This window comes from Podarcis filfolensis (assembly GCF_964270895.1).
Source record: "Podarcis filfolensis genome assembly, chromosome: Z".
NCBI lineage: Eukaryota > Metazoa > Chordata > Lepidosauria > Squamata > Lacertidae > Podarcis > Podarcis filfolensis.
Window position 1 is genome coordinate 17,524,044 of NC_139617.1, and position 22,884 is coordinate 17,546,927.

Consider the following 22,884-nt stretch of genomic DNA (forward strand, 5'->3'; position numbering starts at 1 on the left):
TATTCACCTGAGTCTTGATTGGATCAATTTTTGTATACACTTTCAGATAAATAAAAATTTGGAGCGGAGGGAAATCTATTTTTATTTAAGAGGTGTGTTTGTGCCATTGCAAGCAGTATCCTAGAGGCATTCCTTGTATAAGTGCAAGAGAAGATAGAATGCCTCTTCTCATAGGATGCCTGCCTTCTTATTCATAAAAATTTTAGATTAAAAATCATCAGATGTTGCCAGATCAAGTGTGAGTATCTTTCTGGCTGATCTCTAGGAAGCAAACTCTATGGTGCATTTTCTGTATTCTAGCCAATGAGTGCAAAGAGTCTGGGAGTCTAGCATATGGCTAGAAAGGGCCACAGGCTGTCCTCCCCGTGCCTTAGCTCCTTTCACCACAACGTTTCTGGCGAGGTACCCGAAAGTTGCCAACTTCTTCCCGTTGCCGGGGCTCCTGTGCACAGCTGCCAGGTGCTGAAGCTTTTCCTAGCCCCCAGGCTCAAGTGACAACGACGGTTTAGAGGCGGGGAGAGATCGAGAGATCATCACCTGTTGGATTTCACCGTCTCCGTATGTTAAAGACACAGGGGACCTCTACGAACCAGCAGCTAACGTGTGCATTAGTGGCAACTGAGCGCCTCGTTTCCTAATAACGCAAAGGGAGCCCAGCCAGTCGAGGGAGCGGAGAACCTCCAGAGTCACGCAGGGGGCCGATCCCGACGCTGGGGATCGGTCCCTCCTCCTTGCCGGGGTTTTCTCGCTTGCTGCCCACCCCCTTCTCTCTTCCCCATCCTTTTTTCCCTCTCCTGGTCCAGCAACAGCGATTTCACTTTCACAGCTGCTGCTGCTGTTGCCGCCGCCGCCAACAGCAAGCCTAAGTGATCCGCTGTCTCTCCTCCTCCTCCGCCCCCCCCCCGCCGATCTATTGGAGATGGGATCGCCTCCCAAACCTTAGCATGCTTCTTCGGCACGGGGGGAACCGACACCTCATTTGCTGAGCCAGCCACCGGCAGCTCCATCTCCCCACTGACCACCCCAGAAGAAAAACAAGGTAGGCCTACCACCGATTATTTGCAGAAGGCAATAAAAAATGATCAAGGTTGAGTCAGCCTTACAAATGCACCCCCTCCCCGCGACACACACACACACACCATCCCCATAACTGCTCTCTCTTTATCGCGCTGTGTCCTCAGCAATTGAGGAGGGGAGGGGCCACTCACCTTGGAATTCGTCTCGTCAGTCCCCCGGTCCCCCCCCCCCGCCGGCGTCCGAAGAACCCTTTCCATTTCCATTTATCCCTCTCTCTTTTAATAATTTCCTCCTAGATGAGCGGCAGCTTTACGCTGATTCTTTCCCTTCCCGATTCTGACACATTCCAGAGGACTAGCCGAATGATTCTGTTATAGGAAAATGAGACCTGTTCTGTCTTTTGAAGACTCCCTTCTTTGTTTTCTGCCTGCAGATGCTGTTGAACAGTAACCATCCCTCTCTCTTCTCCCCCTCTCCTTGCAAATCTCCCAAGAGAGAGAAGCTATAATAACAAAATCATTGTCTTGGTAAGGAGAGGTGGAGGGTGGATGATGGTTCTGGTGGTAGAATGAAGGCCTTAACTTTGCTTAACATCTTGAGATAAAACAAAGAGATTGTGGGAAGTTATGGCAGGCAACACCCTGGATGATCAATGTTTCCCCACCTCTATGATAACAGATACACTTGAGAGCCTCTCTAGAACCTAACTGTGTGCCTAACAGCTTCTGAGCTTTATGTGGTCATCAGTTACCTACCCAAAGTTGGCAATCAAATAAGAGAAGTTATGGGGAAAGTCAGGAGTGGACCCTTTGACCCAAAGCAGAGGAACATTGCTAATTAAATTAAGGCAAAGAATTGGAGAAAGGTAGTCAATGCAAGGTTTAAAGCCCCACTCATACTTTGCCAGTTAAAACAATGAAATTGGTCTAAGTACTAATAAGTGCGCCCATCAAACTGGCAGGTCCCAGTGTTTAACAGTCAAACATGACCATCTGACCTACATTAATGTTCAGCAATTATGGGGCTTTCAAAGCGTTCGTTGTTCCTTTTTTTAATGGCCATTACTTTTGTTCATTGCAATTAAAAAATTGGGGGGAAATAATCAGTGGATGTTAAGTTTGTTGTGATTCTGTCATGGATGCTTTAAGCTGAGATTCCTGCACTGCAGGGGGTTGGACTAGATGACTCTTGGGGTCCCTTCAAACTCTACAGTTCTATGACTCTATTATTCCTTTTTAATTCCCCCATAACATGTGCACATGAAGCAGTCATCATTTATTTATTTTTATGCAAAGGGATTTGTGAGTTTGACATACATCCTTAGCACATTTAATTGTTTTGTAACAGTGCATAGAACAGGTAAAACTGACCAGAGATCGGGGGGGGGGGATGCATAAGAGCTGATAGATAGGGAGGACTCTATCTATTGTTCAAGATGTCAAGAATGGCAGAACTTCAAGCAGGAAATAGAAACTTTTTGACAGAAAGGGTGGGTGGAGTACAACAGATTTAAAAAAAATGGTAGAGAAGAATTTGTCAGATAAGTCTGGCTGCGAGTTTTAGGAATAACAAAACGAGTGCAAATGTATTGCGGAATAAGCATTTGCCCCACATAGCAGCAAGCCCACTTCATTGGATGGGAAATGTGCTGGATTCAAAGTTCCATCAACCCAGCCAGAATGTCCAATGTTCACGGATGATAGGAGTTGTAGTTCAGCAACACTTGACGGTCACAGTCCCCCCCCCCCTTTGCATTATACTTGGCCTGTCTTCTGGCAGCTGAAGATGTTTCTCCTCCCATCCACTGCTACGAATTTTGACCAGATATTGTCCACACCCTTCAAAAGTTACCCTTACCGCTAAGGGCTAGGAACTTGTCTGTTCCCAGAATTCTCTGGGGCACGTCTTCTGCTTTAAATGTATGTGGTGTGAACACTGCCTTGGGTATGCTAGTTAGGCAGGTCAGAGCAAATGACCTCTAAAGGGTTGCAGTTTTGGGAGGTCTTATTTCCATTTGGATTTGCTCTGGGCTGTGGAACTGAAGGTTTATCTGGGGTGAACCCGACTGAAAATCTTGTATTCAAGAGTGAAGTAAGGACAGCTGGGTCATCATGTGACCTCGTGGTTAGAGCCTCCAAACAGTACACAAAGGGAAAACTGGTTCATTTGAACAAGGTTAGTTCCACATGAAGCGTTTTCTCTGCAAATAACATTATTAATTTTATGCAGTTATTGCAGAGGAAACCAGATGATATCGCTGCCAAACCATTGCATGTCTGTAGGGGGGCATGGCCCTCCCATCTGTTTTAATATCCAGTTTGCAGTCACTTTTCTGACATCTGATGGAGGTTTAGTAACAAGTCCAACCTATCCAGGAAAGCCTTGCAAAGCCTTATGGAGGCTTGTCTCTGCTTCTGGCCTAACGATAACAAAAACAATAGTAATATCATTATTGTTATTACTATTGTACTTATTATTTGTTGTTTTAACAAAAAGCAACCCAAAGAAATCTACAAAATAGTAGAAAGATTAATTGTTTTGTTTGTTTTTAAAGTCCATTTGTTGCCCTTGAATAATATATTTTCATGGCATAATTACAAGCCTACTCACCTACTCACTTCGTACAGTGGCATTGCAGGACAGAGGAGGCTTCACTGGCGCCCCAATGAGAGAATTCAAACTGGCTGTGCCCTTCCTGATAGGTGAAGGGGGCATAAGCCCTCTTCCTATCAGGAACTGGATCCCAGCCTGCACCCTGCTTTGGCAAATGAGGATGCAGGCCAGGACTTGGGCTGTGCCAGGAGTGGAGCCAATGGAACTGAGGGTGGGCTTCCCTCGGTTCCACCCCTTGCCCATTTAAGCAGCCTACACCTGGGGCAGAGCTTGTTTGTTCCTGCTCCAGGTTTTCCCGCACACCCACCCTCAGTTTAAGCCGATAGTCAATGACTTTGTTGTGGCTATGGTGGTCGCCCTCCTTCGAGGGGCCGGGTAGGAATTTGCCTACTGGGCTAATTGGCACTGACCTGATGGTTTTGCCTATCTCACAGCAATCGTCAGGACTGGTTGGGCATTGGGGCAATCCTTTGTTTCGGACAGACGGGAGGTTGTAGTCTCTGCCTGCCCCTCCAAACGCTAGGTATCCTGTTAAAGAGATCCAGGGGGAGCGGCCATGTAAGTCTTAGGAACCCCCTCTTGGATTGACCACACATCAGTTTTGGCAGGCGGGCCAGAAGTATCTAGATTGCCCCATGTCCAAGCCAAACCTCTTTCATCTGTATTCAGTAAAGTTGTGGCCTGTTTTGACCAAAGACCAGTCTCATTGGTCTCTTATTATACAAATGGGGGTATGGAAAGTCCGATGCCTGGTCCTGCAAGACATAATTAGTCTTCCCACACACAATCAGGCCCTTTTAATTAATTGTTTCCTAATGTGGAATGAATTAATATTTAATAAGAAAATGTTTTGATGGTTAGGGCTGTTAGTAGGAAACAGCTAACTAAAAGCTTCTTTAGCTGAGAGCTACCAGGAAATGATTAACTAAAGGGCCAGTAGCTGGGAGAAGTGGAACTACTGCTGAATGGGACTTCTGAGTAAACATATTCTAGGACCTTGCCTATGAGGACAAACCCTGAATGATTTAATTCTGCTTCCATCTGACTGTGGAAGAGAAATCCCTTGGCATCACTAATGGACCATGAGGGTAGAAGCAACCCAAACTCAATCCCTGCATGAAGAGGGGACTTAGATTTTTTGATGTTCCATTATCTATATATTCTCAACATAAATGCAGTTATAGCAGCGAGATACCCAAGGCAACTCTATAATAAAAGCCCAGAGCAGAAGTATGTCAGACGTCTTCTCTGCCTCCATAATAGACTAGTGGCTCCTTTTATAGCAATAGGCATAGCTTGAACGGTGAGGAGCAAAAACCTGAGTTGAAGAGGCATTAAGGTTTTCAAAGCTGTAAGAGCAAGGGTTTTTTGAACAAAGCTCTACATTTCAGGAAAGGAACCCCTGTACCTCCAGAGCTTACTCAATGACAAACCCATGAGTGTGACATTGGGATGGAGTTCTGTACGCAAGTCTCCTAAAATGGTGCAGAACTATTAGGAGAACTTCTAGCAGGTCCCTTACAGGGCTAAGAAAATGCCCTGCTCTTCACTGAGCAAAATCAGGGAACTGTGATTGACAAGGGTTCTTTTTATACATCCATCCATGGGCGGTTGTTCTGCAGCTCTGCACTTGGAGATGACAAGTGCACAGCCTTACCAAAAAAAAAAAAAAGCAAAAATGGCAAGAGCATCACTGGATGATAGCAGTGGGGAGATAGTTATAGAACCAATGGTGGTGTAGTGGTTAGAGCATTGTTCTCAAAGGGTGTGGTGCACCACACTGGTGCGGCAGGAGAGAATGGCAATTGTAGCTGGAAGATAATGACAATCAAGGAAACATTTAGACATTTCAGTGTAGAATCAAAATATTTATTATTATAATTAAAAATTGTGGTGTGGCATGAGCAAATTTTTATTCTGAAAGTGTGGCAAGTGTGGAAAAAAGCTTCAGAAGCACTGGGTTAAAGTGTCGGACTAAGGTCTGTGAGACCTGGGTTCAAATCCCCCCCCCCAACATATAGTTCACTTGGTAGCCTGAGGTCTGACACTATTTCCCAGACTAAAATACCCTGTGGAACACTTTAGAAAGTGATCAGTAAATCAGTTATGACAATAGTGGTGATGATGATTATAATCCAACATTGCAGATCCTGCATTTAGCAGAGGGGTTGGACCTGATTACCTTCCAACTCTCTAAAAGCCCATAAGAATCTAAGAAGAGTCTTGCTGGATCAGGTCAGTGGCTCATCAAGAGTCCATGAAGTGATCAAGTAATTCCTGCTCACTCCCTTTTCCATTTCTAGTGTTCCAAAGCAGATATGCCCTCATGAGCGTCTGTTCTAATGCAGCCAGTGGTCATGCAGGGATGCTCTTTCACCCTCCCCAGATGTCATGAGTGGCATGCCACAGGCCAATCTCGTCGCAACAGCACCTCCCATGCACAGTCTCAGGTAAGAACTCCCGATATTTATTGGTTCCTGTGCTTTTTAGGGTGGGTAGGGATGTCTTTGTTTATATGTGATATTTTTTATAAACTGTTTTTGCAAAAGCTTATAACTAAAAAAAAAAGTGAAAGAAAAAATACAGTGAAAGAAAACAACAGCTGGGGAAACCCAGTCAGATGGGCGGCATATAAATATATTAATATTATTTTTATTATGGGGAGAAGCAGGTGGCTAATGAGGGGGCGTGGCCAGCAGGGAGTCCCAAGGGCCAAATAGGGGCATTTGGAGGGCACAGGTGTTAAATTCCCCACTTCTGTCCTAGCTGTTGTCTCATTGCAGATGGCTCTTCCTCCATGAATTCACCTGATCCCCCTTTTTAAAGCAATCTATTCTAGTAGTCTTCCCTGTCCTGTGGCAGCAAGTTGGACACATTAATTAAATATTGGTTATGTGTTGTGGTTCTGGCATGTGAGAAGGGCATTTCCATCCCAAGGAACAAAAACTGTGGGCCTTGTGTGTGAGGGTGATAACGGATAAATGATAAATGAATTAGGGGCAAAGAGGGGGGCACTTTTTGCTTTGGCCACACTCACCTTTGGCCCCACCCATTTCCAGCTTTAGCCCCACCCACTTCTGTCTTGTAGCTCCCAGCCACTTTCCACCCAAGGAATGCAGCCCTCAAACAAAAATGTTGTCTGTCCCTGTTTTGCGACCATAGAAACCAGGTGTGGGGAACTTTTAGACCTCTAATGGGATGATGGCCACAAATCCTGGAAGACCTGCTCCCTGTGAGATAACCAGCCTCATATAACCAAGTCTATTTAATGCATGAAGGTGTTAATACCATAGAATAAGCTGTACCACCAGTCTTAGCTCACCTTGGGAGGGACTATGTAATCAAGACTTTGTTCCTCCTCAACCCATGTCTTAGCTGGTTGCTGAAGCTCAGACTGCATGGCTCTTACAAGCCACTCTTGAGTTCCTTTCACAATAATTTAGGAACGTTCACCACTGCAATTAAGCCAAGTTTACTGCCTGTGCAACTTTATCTGAATGCGATATGGAAAAGCACATGAATCGGATCTTTGGAGAGTTGTACGTAAATTCTTTTTAAACTTACCGCACGTGTGATTTTTTTCTATGTTGGGCGAAGAGGGAAACTTTGGGTGGAACTTAGAAGGACCTGTTTTAAAGGTCTAACAGCCTATATTTCCACACTTTAATTTGCAGCATGTTTTGTGATTTCAAATCTCTGCTGGGGTTCTGTCACCAAAAAATACTTGCCCAAAACTTGTATCTTGGCATCCAGGGAATTATTTTCTCTATGTTTATTTTTTTCTTGCAACCAACACTCCTTGCCTTGCTGGCCTTTTCCCACCTGACCTGGGAGGGTGGGGCCCTGACTCCAGCTGTGAAAACTGAGACTGCTGAACAGACTCTTGGGCTATTTAGAGATTTTTGTTGGGGGTTTTCGTTGTTGTTATCGACATAAAATTTCCGTACCTTCGTATTTAGATCTTACGATTTATGTGGAAATTGTTCAGTTATGGTATTTTTACAGGTATTATTTATTGTTTATTTCTATTTAAGTTACATTTGCAATTATGTAAATCTTTTCATGTTGTAAGACGCCTTGAGCATGGTTTTCACTATGGAAAGACAGCATACAAATTAAATGATGTTGTTGATGACGATGATGGGAGTTGTAGTTCAACAACATCTGCAGGGCCAGAGGTTCCTGATACCGACAAAGGACATGGCTTCTGCAATGGCTTCAAGGCAAGCTTCGGCCCTGCAAACATCTCACTGTAGAAATTTTAAAAGCTGTGAGGTGGGGCGGGGAGGGAGGGAAAGGCAGAGGTGGTGGACAGGCATGCAAGAGTGCAGGAGGTCATCTGGTGGAAAGAAGCAGGGGGCAGAGACAAAGAGAAAGAGGGAGCTTTTTATCATGTGCCCGTAGGTGGGACCGAGCATGGAAACATTAGCTTATGGGGGGGAAGTCTGTGGGAGACCATTAGTGACAGGAATGGAATCCTCTTGGTCAAAACAAAGACATTCTTCCTCTTGCTTTGGTGCTGAAGGGGGTGGTGAATCCCAGGAATTTTCAGTATTCCCTGCGGGGAACCTGGGCTGCTTCCAGACAACCTGTTTATTGAGCATTCTTTGTTATTTGTTTCCACAGAGTTTGCAGGCAGGTTTGACAACAGTCCCCTGTTTACTGAGCATTCGTTCTGATTTGTTTGCGTCAGGGGTTACATGACATGGCATCAAGCAGTCAGAGTTTCTCCAGACGGGTGTCCTCCTCCTCCTCCTTGCAAAACATGTATCCTAAAACATGTCTTTGACACATTGATAGTGCATTAATGGAGTATTTATACTGGATTATCCATATATCACTCCACTTCATTAATTGTCTTATGATTGCTTCTCAATGCTACTGGAAGGGCACCCTTACCCTATAGCACAACAGAAGTGGGGGAAAAACCAAACAAACCTAGAACATTTATTCAGCATTCACTATGATTTGCTTGCAGACAGTTTATGTGGGGGATAGGTTCTGATCAGTTTTTATTGAGTATTAGATTTGTTTGCAGAGTGGTTATATGACACAGGTGGTCGGTGGTCTAAACAACTGAGCCTCTTGGGCTTGCCCCAGCACCTGCCAACCTAGCAGTTCAAAAGCACACCTGTGCAAGTAGATAAACAGGTATACCACTGTGGCAGGAAGGTAAACGACGTTTCCATGCGCTGCTCTAGTTTCCGTCACAGTGTTCCGTTGCACCAGAAGCGGTTTAGTCATACTGGCCACATGACCCAGAAAGCTGTCTGTGGACAAACGCCAGCTCTATCGGCCTGAAAGCGAGATGAGCGCCGCCACCCCACAGTTGCCTTTGACCGGACTTAACTGTCCAGGGGTCCTTTACCTCTACCTTTTTATGGCAATGAGCACTCATCCTGACTTGCTTGCATATACATCTATACATCTTCCTGTTAGTCATTTGTTCATGCCACACTTTTCAGTGCATCTCCCCATCACTTTCCAAACCAGCAAAATTCCAGCACGTTCTCTCTTTTTGAAAAGTGGATCTGTTGTGCTAGGGCAACAGCTCTTTAATCCACTTAAAACACACACACCTTAAGTTCTGGTAGACACTGGCGGAGGAAGAGGAGTGTGGGGGGAGCGCACCACCCCTGGCAGCGCAAGCCCCAGGGTGCCATCACGGCTGCCCCCCCCGCCCATGCTGGGCACCCCGCCCCCGCAGGTGGTGTGCCACACCCCCAGGACCCACGCCAGCCCCACTCCCCGCCTACTCTCTGTCCCCCAGAGCCGGAGCATGAAGCTCCGCCACTGCTGGTAGATGATCAAATTCCTCCTGCAAAATCCTGACAGTCCGGAGGAACCCTTGTGATATGAAAAATTGCAGGATTTCATCAGGAAGCTATAGAACATGCACTGATTGGAAATGAAGCAATATGTCCTTACAGGAACTGTTGCAGACACGAACAGTTTAGAAAGCGCAACCATCTACAACTGCCCCAATAACATTATGAGAACGTCCCCACCCCATCCTGATTATCCTATGCATTTTCCTGCCAATTCCTTTATTGCAAAAAGGATTTGCTGTGGTGGGTTACGTGAAATTATTATGCAAGTGTGAAGCAAATCAATGTTGATTGTGAAGCCTGGATTTGCTGGTATGTGATTGAATCCCACCTGGAAATGGGGACAGTCGGGAAGCATGTTTGGTCTGTAAGGAAGACTGGCAGCCAGGGAAGGCCTGATCCCATCCCTCCACTCTCCAAAGAGGGATCTTTCCTCCACACCGGTTTTCACAGCAGTTCCCATCAGACAACAGACTCCATGGCATTGGTGGCTGGTGCCCATTTGAACTGGTGGGGCAGAAGGCAAGGATACCCAACAACGGGTAGAGACAAGAGACAGTGACAGGCAGAACCTACAAGTCTAATTTTGCCCCCCATCCTCCCTACTGAGTTCTACAAGGGTAAGCATTGAGGCCAAGGAGGAAGAATCTGACAGGCATGGCCAACACCGGGTCATCCATATTTCAAGGTGACTATTCTCTATCAACCCTTTTACTGCAGTTGAGTGTGACTGTCACAAGTCCACTCTGGGAGGGCAGGACGTTGCCCATGACATTCAGCCTCCCTCTCACGCAGGCAGCTGCTTCCACCCCAGCCAAAGAATCAAGTGGTTTGGAGGGTGTTGGAATTCCATATGGACAAAGCTGCAATTCACAGCCTGAACGGTGGCTGTTGCTGCCACCCCCCTGCAAGATTCCTAGGGGGTCAGCAAAGAGATGGTAGCAAACCACTCCTTCCTGCACCTCCCTCCCTTTCCTGCCTGCTTTCCCCGTTCCCTCCTTTATCTCCCTTTTGGATGGCTTTGGTAGGGGTGGCAGTCGACAACACACGCTCTCCCATGGAGCTACCAAGGAGACCCTCTGGGGATCCTCGCATCTGCCCAGGTAAGGGAGAGCTGTCTGCAAAGGCAGAGTGCAGGCATGGATCTAAAAATAAAGCAGTTCACATGCATCTGGGCAGAGTGGGAGTGAATTAGCCAGCCTGACATCCCTGCAGTAGAGAGCAGCTGGAGTTTTGATGCTGAGCTGGAGACAACTGATTCCCTCATCCCAGAAGATTTTGTTTCAGGTTCGGGATGTCTAACTCTGTGTCTGTGTGTGGGCAGGTGTATTTCACATTTCGGCTCTTGGTGTGTTGTGAACTTCTCTTGCAAGCTTTGCATGCTTGGGCTGTCTTTCGGCTCCACGTGGCAGCAGATTTTGGACCCTGTGGAGTTGTCTTCTGCTGTGACTCTATTGCAAGCTGCTGCTCCAAAAGAACCCCAGATTCCCCTGGGGTTTCCCCTCCTGGACTTAGGGTTTCCAACTTGAAATGTTCTTCCCGGCTGACAGAGCAAGGCTAACCTACTTTAGCACTGTGAGAATCGGCGCATCTTCCCAGTGTGAAGGCATCGTGAGATGCAGCAGCTGTGGCATGAATGATTTATAATGCTCATCTTTATAAGTTTCCTTTGCACTGTTTTTTTTTGGGGGGGGTGCATGGCTCCTGCTGTACTTGTAGTGTGCTCCCTAGCACAGGTGCGTAATTTTGCACTCTTTCAGAATTGATGCTTCCCGGAAAGTTTAACTGGGTATTGCAGATTTGCAAAGTTGAAACGAGATTCTGTTTAGCACAGCTCTTTTTTTTTTAAGAAGAGCAATCAAAATGTTAAAGGGTTTCTTCAGTAAAACCTTTTAAGACTCAAAATATTAAGAATTAGTTTGCCAGATGCGATGCTTAACACTTGAATTTCTTCCATATAATTCCTAAGCCATCCTGTGGACTTATTAAAACAAGGGGACACTGTAATTATGCATGGATTTTTACAAGCAAATCTGTGTTAAAAGAGATTTTCCTGGGGAATTCACCCAGCCACACACCAGGGTTTTTTTCGTTTCTGCTCTAACAGACCATGGAATATTGCTGCTGAGTAGTCTTTGCCCTCTCCAACAACAATGCTCCCTTAGGGTGCCCTTCTGCTGAGAGCATTATGATGCTTGAGTATGCTATTCCTGGAGCCCTTGGGGTTGATGCCTTCTAATGGAAGGCAGTAAATGCTACATTGCTTTGGAGGACTAATGGCTAATTAGTCAGAGAGAGAAACTATGGCCAGCACAAATAAAGTCACAGTGGTGTTTTTCTTTAGTGAAAATGTCAGCAGCGGGTTGCAAAAAGTGGAAACTTCTCTCTCTCTCTCTCTGTGTGTGTGTGTGTGTGTGTGTTGGTTGTTGGATGCCAAGATCCATCTAGACCAGGGCTGGAGAACCTGTAACCCTCAGAATGTTGTTGGACTCCCAGCTTCCATCATCCCTGACCATTGGCAAAGCTGGCTGGACCTGACTGGAGTTGGTAGCCTCACAGCTCCCTGCTTCCAGCAAAACTTGGCCAAGTGCCACTGGGAAGCTCACAAGCAGCTCTTGATGGGGCAAAAAAACCATGTCCCTGAAATCCACGTCTCCATTATCTATCTTTAAGGTATGCAGTCTATATACTTGGAGGCTCCATTTTGTTATGGAAATGAAGAAGAGCAAGGCCAAGGGGTCCTTGTTTTCTTCCACAGTCCACGGTGGCCAGCCAACCAGCCAGATGTTTTATTGAGGCCCATCATCAGAATATGAAGGCAACAGCCTGCCCCTATATGGGCTGAACCCTAACCTTCCCCTTGACATGCTAGTTTTCTATGTGCAGGGAAGTGACATATCTAGGTGGTAGAGCACTTTTGCATTGCATGCAGAAGGTCCTAGGTCCACTGTCTGGCACCTTACAGATGTTTCGGACTACAGCTTCTATCGTCCCCCAGCCAGCACAGTGTGCTTGAGCCTGTTGTTTCCCTGGAGTGTTATGTATGTGTGTTTATAGAAACTTCTGATTTTTGCATGGCTGGGAATATATAACCTGGTGCACATAGATAAGAGTTTCAATACTCTGCCCACTTTCGCCTCTGGAATCTTCCCCACTAGGGCATGTGACCCTCGGGCTGAAAATGGTTCCCACCTCTGGTGTTAAGTAATCAGGGGGAAGTACACCAACAATAGGAAAGAGGCAGGACCACTAAGATGCAATTCTAATTTAAATAAGTCAGTCTCAAAGCATGTGGGTTTCTCCATCAAGGAAATTTGTTCCGCAGCAGTGAGCTTACCAGATAATGTCACCTGCAATCCAGTTCACCATTTTCTGGGGAGTAACACAGTGGGACTTCTATCTAAGTACAGTGGTACCTCGGGTTACATATGCTTCAGGTTACAGACTCCGCTAACCCAGAAATAGTACCTCGGGTTAAGAACTTTGCTTCAGGATGAGAACAGAAATCGTGCTCCGGCGGCGCGGCAGCAGTGGGAGGCCCCATTAGCTAAAGTGGTGCTTCAGGTTAAGAACAGTTTCAGGTTTAGAACGGACCTCTGGAACGAATTAAAGTACTTAACCCGAGGTACCACTGTAAACATTATTCCACAGTGAGACCTGTACACACCTTCCTGGGAGTAAACTCTGTTGGACTTGGTGGGACTTTCTTGTGAGTTTGCTTTGAACTTTTTATGCAAAGTTTATTGGCTTTTAATAAAAGCTCAAAGAAGGAAAAAGATAACCTATTAGCAACACATGTAAATTCGCAATACCATTTTGCAAAACCAGGCATAAGGGCTTGCATGCATAAGACAGTTCCTCTGCAGGTGGTATATTGGAGGGAGGTAGTAGCAATAGTAGCATCAGCAGCAACAGTAGAAGTATTACTGTTCCACTATACATTTGGAAAATTGTTTGTCCGGTATTCATTTGGACACCTCTTAAGATAACACATTCGAATTTTGCGTGATGGTTCCTGAGATCAAGTAGCAGGTTTTCATCAATGTTTAGATGCAACTGAATTTCCAAACTGCACCTCATGTTTGGTTTTTTAGAATTCCCAATAGCAACAGATCTGAGGCTTATAGTTATTTAATAAATCTAGTCAATTGATGTCTGTATCCTGCCTCTCCTCCTAGGAACTTTGGGTGGTGAAAGTATGTTCTCTACTTTTCATCCTAATATGCAAATATGCAAGGTAGGTTAAAGTTGAGAAATAGAGACTGGACCAAGGTCACCCTACTGTGTGGCTGAGGAGGGATTTGAAACCAGCTCTCCAGATGTTCCAAGCCGTGGTGGAAAGGCTTGTGGTATTGATTCAGTGGCATAAGAGGCAAACATCATGACAAGACATTGGAGGAGGGTATGATGCAGACTTGAGGAGAGGGAATGGAACCATGGAGAAGAATGTTGTTGTTGTTTAGTCTTTGTCCATGGAGTTTTCATGGCAGGGATACTGGAGTGGCTTGCCGGTTCCTGCTCCAGGTGGATTACGTTTGGTCAAAACTCTCCACTATGACCTGTTCATCTTGGGTGCCCTGCACGGCATAGTTCATAGCTTCTCTGAGTTATCCAAGCCCCTTCGCCACGGCAAGGCAGTGATCCATGAAGGGGATGGAGAAGAATAGGGATGAGCAAATCTGGCCATTTTGGTTTTTTTTCTCAATTCTTCATTTTTCCAGTCTTTAGCTCCTCACATTTCTACATCAACATGACTTTTTTTTTTAAGTCCCTTTCAACATAAGAATACACACATTTCTGTCTGCACTTTTGCTTAGCAGACACATTTTTCATGTTATTTTCTCTTACTTCATTTGTACACATAACTTGGCCTGCAGAACTGTATCACAAAGTTTGGAGAAATGCAGATTTCAAAGGATGGCTGCATTCCAGTCCACTTATCATTATTATCATTACATTTATATTCCTCCCAGAAGGCAGTATTGTTTCAGAAAGTGCAATATTCCCATTTTAATGCGAACAGAAATGAATCTCTCCTCCCTCCCTAGCTGGCATCATAAGCAGATGGAAAGATGCTGTAGGGCTTGCATCTCGCCCTCGGGCCAGTATTTCCCCAAGCGTGACCCAGTGATTCCTGGCCTTTAAGCTAACTGCTCAATACATCCCCCGATAAATGCTGCAGATAAATAGTTGGCCAAAATAGCCCACAGCAGGCTGTGCATTTATTGGGCATTTACTTTTTAAATGAGAAGCTAAGATAGCCTGGTTTCAAGGTTTGATATACAATTCCTGGATTATAGCCAGCAGTGTAGCATGGGTGGGTGGTGCTGTGGTCTAAACCACTGAGCCTCTTGGGCTTGTCGATCAGAAGGTTGGCGGTTCAAATCCCCGCAATGGGGTGAGCTCCTGTTGCTCTGTCCCAGCTCCTGCCAACCTAGCAGTTCGAAAGCACGCCAGTGCAAGTAGACAAATAGGTACCGCTGCGGTGGGAAGGTAAATGGTGTTTCCATGCGGTCTTTCTGTCACAGTGTCCTGTTGCGCCACAAGCGGTTTAGTCAGACTGGCCACATGACTTGGAAAGCTGTCTGTGGACAAACGCCGGCTCCCTCGGCCTGAAAGCTAGATGAGCACCACAACCTCATAGTTGCCTTTGACTGGACAACAGTCCAGGGGTCCTTTACCCTTTTTTTACCTTTTTATGGGTGAGCCATAGGGGCAATTGCCTGGGCGCAAAATTCTTAGGGGCACAACATTCCAAAAAGAAAAAATAAGATAATAATTTTTTTAAAATAGCGCACCCTCCCGCTCACACAGAATATCTTCCAATGATCATGAAAGAAGGACTGAGGAGTGAATTAGAGTGACGGCCTGTTGCTCAGGTGCCCTCTGCATGAGCTTTAGAAAGATATCCGCTCCTGGACAACAACAACAACAACCTCCCTCCATATACTGCTCACCACTTGACACTCACAGGGTGCCACTGCTGCCACTATTGCCCCTTTGTTCCAGCCTATCAGAGGGTGGTGCCAAGCATACTTTCCTTGCCCTGGGCTCTGGCAACCCATGCTACCCCACTGATTATAGCTTCCTTCTCAGGGACACTAGACAGATGGAAGTAATGAGGAGCCAGAAACAAAGGGACAGTCTGCCCCCACCCCCGAACTCTTGCCACACTAAAATCTGTAATCTAATAAAACTTACTATTTGGTTAAATTGCTAGGAGAGGCATGTTTATGTGCAGTCCTGTTGGGTTTGGCTTCATCTCCTTTGCCCATCAGGCTCTACCCCATACCTGTCCAATATGATGAGAGTCTGCCCCCGAAGCAATGACTGCAACCTCCTACCCCACTAGGCTAAGGTTAACAGATGTTCCCATTTCCCCGGGGACAGTCCCCAGATTTACATATCAGTCACCATACAAAATCTATTGAAGTTGAAAAGTGTCCCTGGATTCACTGAAAAAAATCTGGTAACCTTACACTAGGCACTACTGGACTCCATGCCTGTTCTAACAAAAGCTACCTCTGAGTTGCCAGTTTCTACTCTATAAACTCAGGACATCTAACAATCCTAAGCAGAGCCCAAGAATTACCTTTCTGCTTTTATGTGAATCTTTCCATACTCTTATTATGCTAATTACTTTGTGTTTATCAGTTTTTATTAATCTATGACTATGATCAATTAGTCATGTCACTCCAGCTGTACTGAGATCAGGCTGTGGTTATTCGGCCTCAAGAGTAATGCATTCTATACAAATTCAAAAACACTTCAGCCTTCAGAGTTGCTTTATATTTTTCAGGGCTGCACCCAAGACTCCCAATTCATGGGATGAGTATTGGGAACCTATAATCCAAAATAATTACAAACAGCAGCCCCATCATCAATGGGGAGACCCTTGATTCTGTTGCTGCCTTGGTGAATTCATGATTGATGCTTCACTTTGTGTTTTGTTTTGTGTTTTCTTGGTATGTGTTTTTTCTTCTTGATGTTAAGTTTGATGGTTTATATTTTAATGGTTGAGTCATTCTTGCTTTTATGTTTTTTAAGCCACCTTGAGCACCTCCGCCAGGGCTCACGGACTGCAATTCTCATTGCACATGTCCAAGAATTATCCAAGATGCTGCTCCATGCAATGTCGCAGAGGATGCTGGTTGTTTTTTTAATTGCAGATTTATACTGGTTTTTGCAAGGAAGGGCCATAACTCAGTAGAAGGGCATCTGCTTTGTATGCGGAAGGTCACAGGTTCAATCCCTGGCAATGTACAGATGTAAGGCTGGAAGAGACACTCATCTGAAACCCTGGACAGTCACTGCCAGTCAGTTTGGACAATACTGAGCTACATGGATCAATGAGTCTAATTTGGCATAAGACAATTTCCTATACTCCCAGGAGATCAAGGTGGTATAAAGCCCTTAATTCTTCCTTGCAACAACCCCTGTGAAGTGTATTAAGCCAAGAGACATAGGTGACAACTCCGTGGGACCCTGGGTGCCCGAGTACCCAACCCCCCCAACCCCATTTTGGTGCCAGGGCCATGCACGTTGGGTTTGAATGTGAGTCTCCCAGTCCTGACACTTGCTGACTCAAATCTCAGTTTGTGTGCAGCTTCATCGGCTCACCTTTAAGCACTTATTGACCCTGAGCAACTGTGTGTGTTGTTTGTGCAGGGTTTTGTCCTGGACTTGATTTTACTACTGGAAATGTACATATTGTGTTGGCAGCACAGTGTCTTTTACCTGGGAGGCCAGATTAGTGGCTTGATTCTATTTAGCTTTCCCACAGAGAAGGAAATTAATCTTAAGTGGTTTATGGGGTGAGGGGCGGAAAGGAAAATGCAATGGAGGGAAAAGATTGAACAGCAAATTGATAACTGCAGTCAAAATACTAATAGCAGTAGTACAAATCTAGGAAACTCAAACAGATGGCACCCACAGTTGTCATTGTTTTAAATAGCAGATATATATAGCATTAGCTATTTCCAGTCCTTAAATAGCCAAAACAGCATCACCCCATGTACAGAACATCAACAGGTTTGGGTTTGTAAGCGCACAAAAAATATTTAGCAAATAAAATCCTAAGAGGGAGATCCGCCAAACATCCCAAGCCCAAGGAAAACTGAAAGTGCCAAGTGGGCTTGGAAGGCTGACCATTAAGGGTGGGAATGAAAACTGGAGGGGGATAGGATTTTGTAGAGTGAATGGAACCCTGAACAAGGAACACTCTACACTGCAGCATTTTGTTGCAGAACTCACTTGGGTATTACTATTTCTGATGTTCAGGCTTTCCATGTGGCTGTTTGTATAGCTAAAATGGTGTGTGCACATGCAGGCATAAATGCATCCATGCACACACAAGCACACAGGCGTGCACGCGCACACACACACACACACACACACACACACACAAAACATCTCAGCAGGATTGGACTTCGGAATCACCAAGTTTTACAGAAGTACAAAAAAAATGGGAGGAATCCAAGGGTGGAACCTAAAAAATAGCTCAGTGAGGATTGAGAATGATTACAGAATCCTAATGGGTTGTTTGGAATGAGGGGATGGATTGGAGTATCCTGAACAGGAGCAATTCACGCTGCAACATTTCGTTGCTGCTTCCTAGTGTCACACATTAAATGTTAACTGGTGACCATTTAAAAAGAGGTAAAGAGGGACTCTGGCAAGTCTTCATCACCAAAGTCACCAACATCATTTGGATGCTCATGCAACCAATAGCAGATTGGATATGCATGATGACTATTTATTCACTGCTGTAAGTTTTATTTATTATAACACTTTTGGATTTTTGAATCATTGCAAAGAAAAACAACACCAATGTGTTGTTGCACCTGTACATCTCTGCAGTTGCGGTTTGCATTGGGCACATACCAAAAGAAACAGAATGCTTTTATATCTGCTTGAGGCCTTGATCATACCATTTTGCTCAGTCATGAAATACATATTTTGGGTATCAAAAATAATTCATATGTCGCAAAGACATCTAATTAAGAAAACATATTTTGGGGGTATTTTTAAGGAAACATATGAAGTCTTTTTATAGTTTCATTTGAAGAAGGATGGAAGAGTCATGCCACTTGTGGGAGTGATTCATTATTTTGTATTTGTTATTGCTATCCAGAATCCTTGCTCTCTTAAAATAGAACAAGCGTATCTGTTCTCTTTTTAAATGTCAGAAGTATGTTCCATTTTTTCCTTTGCCTCAGTTTCAGATGCTTCAGTAGTTTTATTCATTTCCTTACTTAGCTAAAAGCATTTCTAAACCACTCAGTATTTAAAAAAAATATATCTAAGCAGTATGCACTTTGTACAACAGGAAAACATCCACTGAAACAACAATGCAACCCTAATTAACAGGGAGCAGAGTCAACACCCCACAACCAGATCAGGATGAATGCTCATTAAAGACCAGGTATAAACTAAGCTTCGTGCAAGCAAATCAGAATGAATGCTGATTAAATGGGCTGTCTGGAGGGGTCCTATGCAGTGCTTTTTTATGGGGGTATGCAGGGGTATGCATACCCCTAAACATTTTGCGAATCTAAGTTTGGCCTCATTGAGGGGCAGTATTTCAATATGAGTAGAAAAATGAGAGTACCCCTAAACATTTTTTTAGAAGGAAAAAAAGCACTGGTCCTATGTATTGATTAAAATGCCACCAGACAGAAAGCCGACTTCTGAGTTTCTTTAACTCTTCTTCAGGCTGGAAGTTAATCAAAATGGGGGTGGGGAGAGGAAGGGAAAAGTCTGGCCATGATGTCTGAGCCCCAAAGTCCTGCACTATGTAAGTCTTTTAAGGTGGCACAGGGCTATACTCTGATGTGGCTTTTATAATGTAATTGAGTGCAGTGTAACTACTACTGTTGTTCTTGTTGTTGTTTGGAAACAAGGAGCAGGACTCAGAGGAGTGAGTTTTCACCCTTGTCCCTGCCAGTTGAAATGTCTGGTGCCTCTTGTTCAGAATAAATGGAAAGCTCTCACTGATGACATTGGGAGATATCACATGTTATGGGGCCCCATTCCCATTGCCCAGTTCAGGTGTGGGGAACCTTTTTGACTCTATGGACCAGATCCTTATCTGGCTCCATCCCTACAGGTCAACAGGGTCAGATGGGCATCACCAATCAGACTGGATATCACCAGCCACATGATGCTATGATACCCTGCCTACCTGCCCAAATCCCTTGTGCAGTGGTAGCTCGGGTTACATATGCTTCAGGTTTCAGGTTACAGACTCCACTAACCCAGAAATAGTACCTCGGGTTAAGAACTTTGCTTCAGGATGAGAACAGAAATCGTGCTCCAGTGGCGCGGCGGCAGCAGGAGGCCCCATTAGCTAAAGTGGTACCTCAGGTTAAGAACAGTTTCAGGTTAAGAACAGACCTCCGGAACGAATTAAGTACGTAACCAGAGGTACCACTGTACAGTGGTTCCCAAGCAGGCTTTGGCTCTCTTTCCAATCAGCAGAAACCTGCTTTCCCTTGCCCCAATACACAATTAGGGGTACACTTTAATGCTCCTGATATGCTATTGTGTGAGGAGCCAGGTGGCCATGGTTTGTGGGCCAAATTTGAATCCCTGGCGGTTCAAGTTCGACCAGCAAACCAGAGGCTCGCCAACTTTGGCATAGTTGGTTGGAGGAGGGCATTTAACCATCAGAAGTTAAAAACAGTAGAGAAAATTTTCTGTTAGATAGTGGACTGTCATTGCACTGCTAATGTAGGGATGTTCTCTATCTGTGGTTGCTTAAATTATTGCAAGGAATGTTGTATTGTGCAGAGCTTGGTCCAATCTAGTAAAGTATTTCTTGCATCCTAAAGAAATTTGTATGCTTGGGATCACTTCACTTAAGCCCAATAGCTATGCCTTATGTATTAAGAGATCCAGGCTATGCTTTCCTGCCATGAAAAGACTATTGGTATACAACCAAGATTCTAGTCCGTTTAAAAAAAAAAAGTTAGACCTCACAAGACAAGTCAAAAACCATCCTTGTGATGCAGGAGGAGGAACAGAGCAAAAGCGGCAGTTTGTGAGTGACCAGCCCAGCCAAGTTCTGCCCTCTAGTGGTTCCTTATGAGAAAGCCAGCTGTGATTTTACCCTTTCACCCCTACTATATTTCCCTGTTTTTCAATGGTCAAGTGTGAGTGCTGATTGCTATGTAGCCAAAATGGCACCACTCATGCCAAGAGGGAGGGAGGTATCAGGAGGCTAGAGAGGGAACTCCAGAGTTTACAGAATTACACACACACACACACACACACACACACACACACAAAAACAACATTAAAAAATTCCTTCCAGTAGCACCTTAGGGACCAACTCCCCCACCCACTGGTACATCGGGTGCACCTAGTTTTTTGGGAAGGAAATAAAGGGGGGAAATTATTTTTCCCCCCCAGGCGTGGGGCTGGGGCGGGGGAAGCCCGATCTTCCCCCGACGCCAGCCCCCAGAACAGGCAGCTCTCCGCAAGCCATGGGAGCCCAGCGCGAAGTCGCTCCCACGGCTTGCAGAGAGCTGTGCGAAGCTCAAAGCCTGGGGTGCGCTGAGCTCAGCTCGCCCCAGGCTTCGGGATGCAGGCAGCTCTCCGCAAGCCGTGGGAGCCCAGCGTGAAGTCACGCCGGGCTCCCACGCTTGCGGAGAGCTGCGCGAAGCTCGAAGCCTGGGGCGCACTGAGCTCAGCTCGCCCCAGGCTTCGGGATGCAGGCTGCTATCCGCAAGCCTAGGGAGCCCGGCGGGAACTCCCGCGGGCTCCCCAGGGTTGCGGATAGCTTCCTGAAGCCTGGAGAGCGAGAGGGGTCAGTGCGCACCGACCCCTCTCGCTCTCCAAGCTTCAGCGAAAGCCTGCATTCGCCCCGTAGGACGCACACACATTTCCCCTTCATTTTTGGAGGGGGAAAAGTGTGTCCTATAGGGCGAAAAATACAGTAAGTTTGTTATTTGTATGAGCTTTGGTGTGCATGCACACTTTTTCAGATACACTGAAACAGAAGTCACCAGACCCTTATATATAGTGAGAGGGTGGGGAGGGGTATTACTCAGAAGGGTGGTGGGAATGGGTGATTGGCAGGTTTACCACACCTATCAGCCACACCTATCAGATTGGCAGGTTTACCACACCTATCTGTTTCAGTGTACAGTGGTACCTCACGTTACAGACGCTTCAGGTTACAGACTCCGCTAACCCAGAAATAGTACCTCGGGTTAAGAACTTTGCTTCAGGATAAGAACAGAAATCACGTGGTGGCAGCATAGCAGCAGCAGCAACAGCAGCGAGAGGCCCCATTAGCTAAAGTGGTGCCTCAGGTTAAGAACAGTTTCAGCTTAAGAACGGACCTCCAGAACGAGTTAAGTTCTTAACTCAAGGTACCACTGTATCTGAAGAAGTGTGCATGTGAAAGCTCATACCAGTAACAAACTTAGTTGGTCTCTAAGGTGCTACTGGAAGGATTTTTTTTATTTTGTTTCATCTACAGCAGACCAACACGGCTACCTACCTGTAAGTAAAAAAAAAACATTTAAAGGAGTGGAGAGAGGAAGCAATGGAGGAAGACCCCAGCAGGCTTGAAATGCTAACTGCTCTAGGGGGGAGGGGGAAATAGAATGAGGCATTGTGCAGGAAGGCTCAATAACAACACTCCACACTGAAACTTTCTGTTGCAGATCCCACTTACATACATAGAAAGTGTCCTCCTACTAGTTCAGATTTTTTTGTCCATTTACTCCAAGAGCAGGGAATCTAACTAGACCTGCAAAGCTATTTCCTCCAGAAAACACCCACTTGCCCCACACCTGACATCAGGTGTGAGGCAGAGGAAGATGCAGGTGGGTTCTGCACTGGGAATGGGCATGGACTCCATTGAAGGTTTCTCACTTCTGATGTCCACAGTGTAATAGTTATCACATTCGCCCAACACATGAAAGGTCCCCAGTTTGATACCAGGCAGATACAATTAATCCTGGGGGGGGAGGAACTCTTCCATTGCAGGGGGTTGGACTAGATGACCCTCATGGTCCTTTCCAACTCTACTGTCCTTTGATTCTATGACTGACAGTAGCTCTACAAGGTCTTGTGTCTTTCCCATCACCAATTACCCGCCCCCCCATCTGCACTATTCAGTATTGCACCACTTTAAAGCGCCGTGGCTTCCCGCCAAGAATCCTGGGAAGTGTAGTTTGTTACAGGTATTGGGGAGTTGTTAAGCAACCCCCTATTCCCCTCAGAAAGCTACATGTTCCTTGAAAAAAGGGATGGATAGTTAAATTACTCTGGGCATTGTAGCTCTGTCAGGGGGATAGGTAGTCACCTAACAATTCTCAGCACACTTAACAAACTACAGCTCCCAGGATTCTTTGGGGGAAGCTATGACTATTCAAGTTGTATCATAGTGATTGGATTTGGTGCATGTTTACTG

The 22,884-nt window shown here is 45.5% G+C and overlaps 1 protein-coding gene across 15 annotated transcripts in view; it reads left to right on the top strand.

Annotated features, from left to right (window-relative positions):
• The first annotated feature begins 319 nt into the window (after window positions 1–319).
• The window catches only part of DRP2 (dystrophin related protein 2), a 60,769-nt gene continuing 38,204 nt past the window's right edge, over window positions 320–22,884 (top strand). For 7 of the 15 annotated variants that reach the window (XM_083595861.1, XM_083595864.1, XM_083595854.1 and 4 more), the window contains exon 1: window positions 10,439–10,561. Coding sequence is in view for 6 of the 15 variants with exons in the window: in XM_083595860.1 (XP_083451986.1) it covers window positions 5,973–6,080 (108 nt within the window). In the remaining 9 variants the exon portion in view is untranslated. Of the gene's footprint in view, window positions 1,040–5,933; window positions 6,081–10,368; window positions 10,746–22,884 lie in introns of those variants that run through there. The other 8 variants (XM_083595859.1, XM_083595857.1, XM_083595858.1 and 5 more) reach the window with 6 other exon arrangements.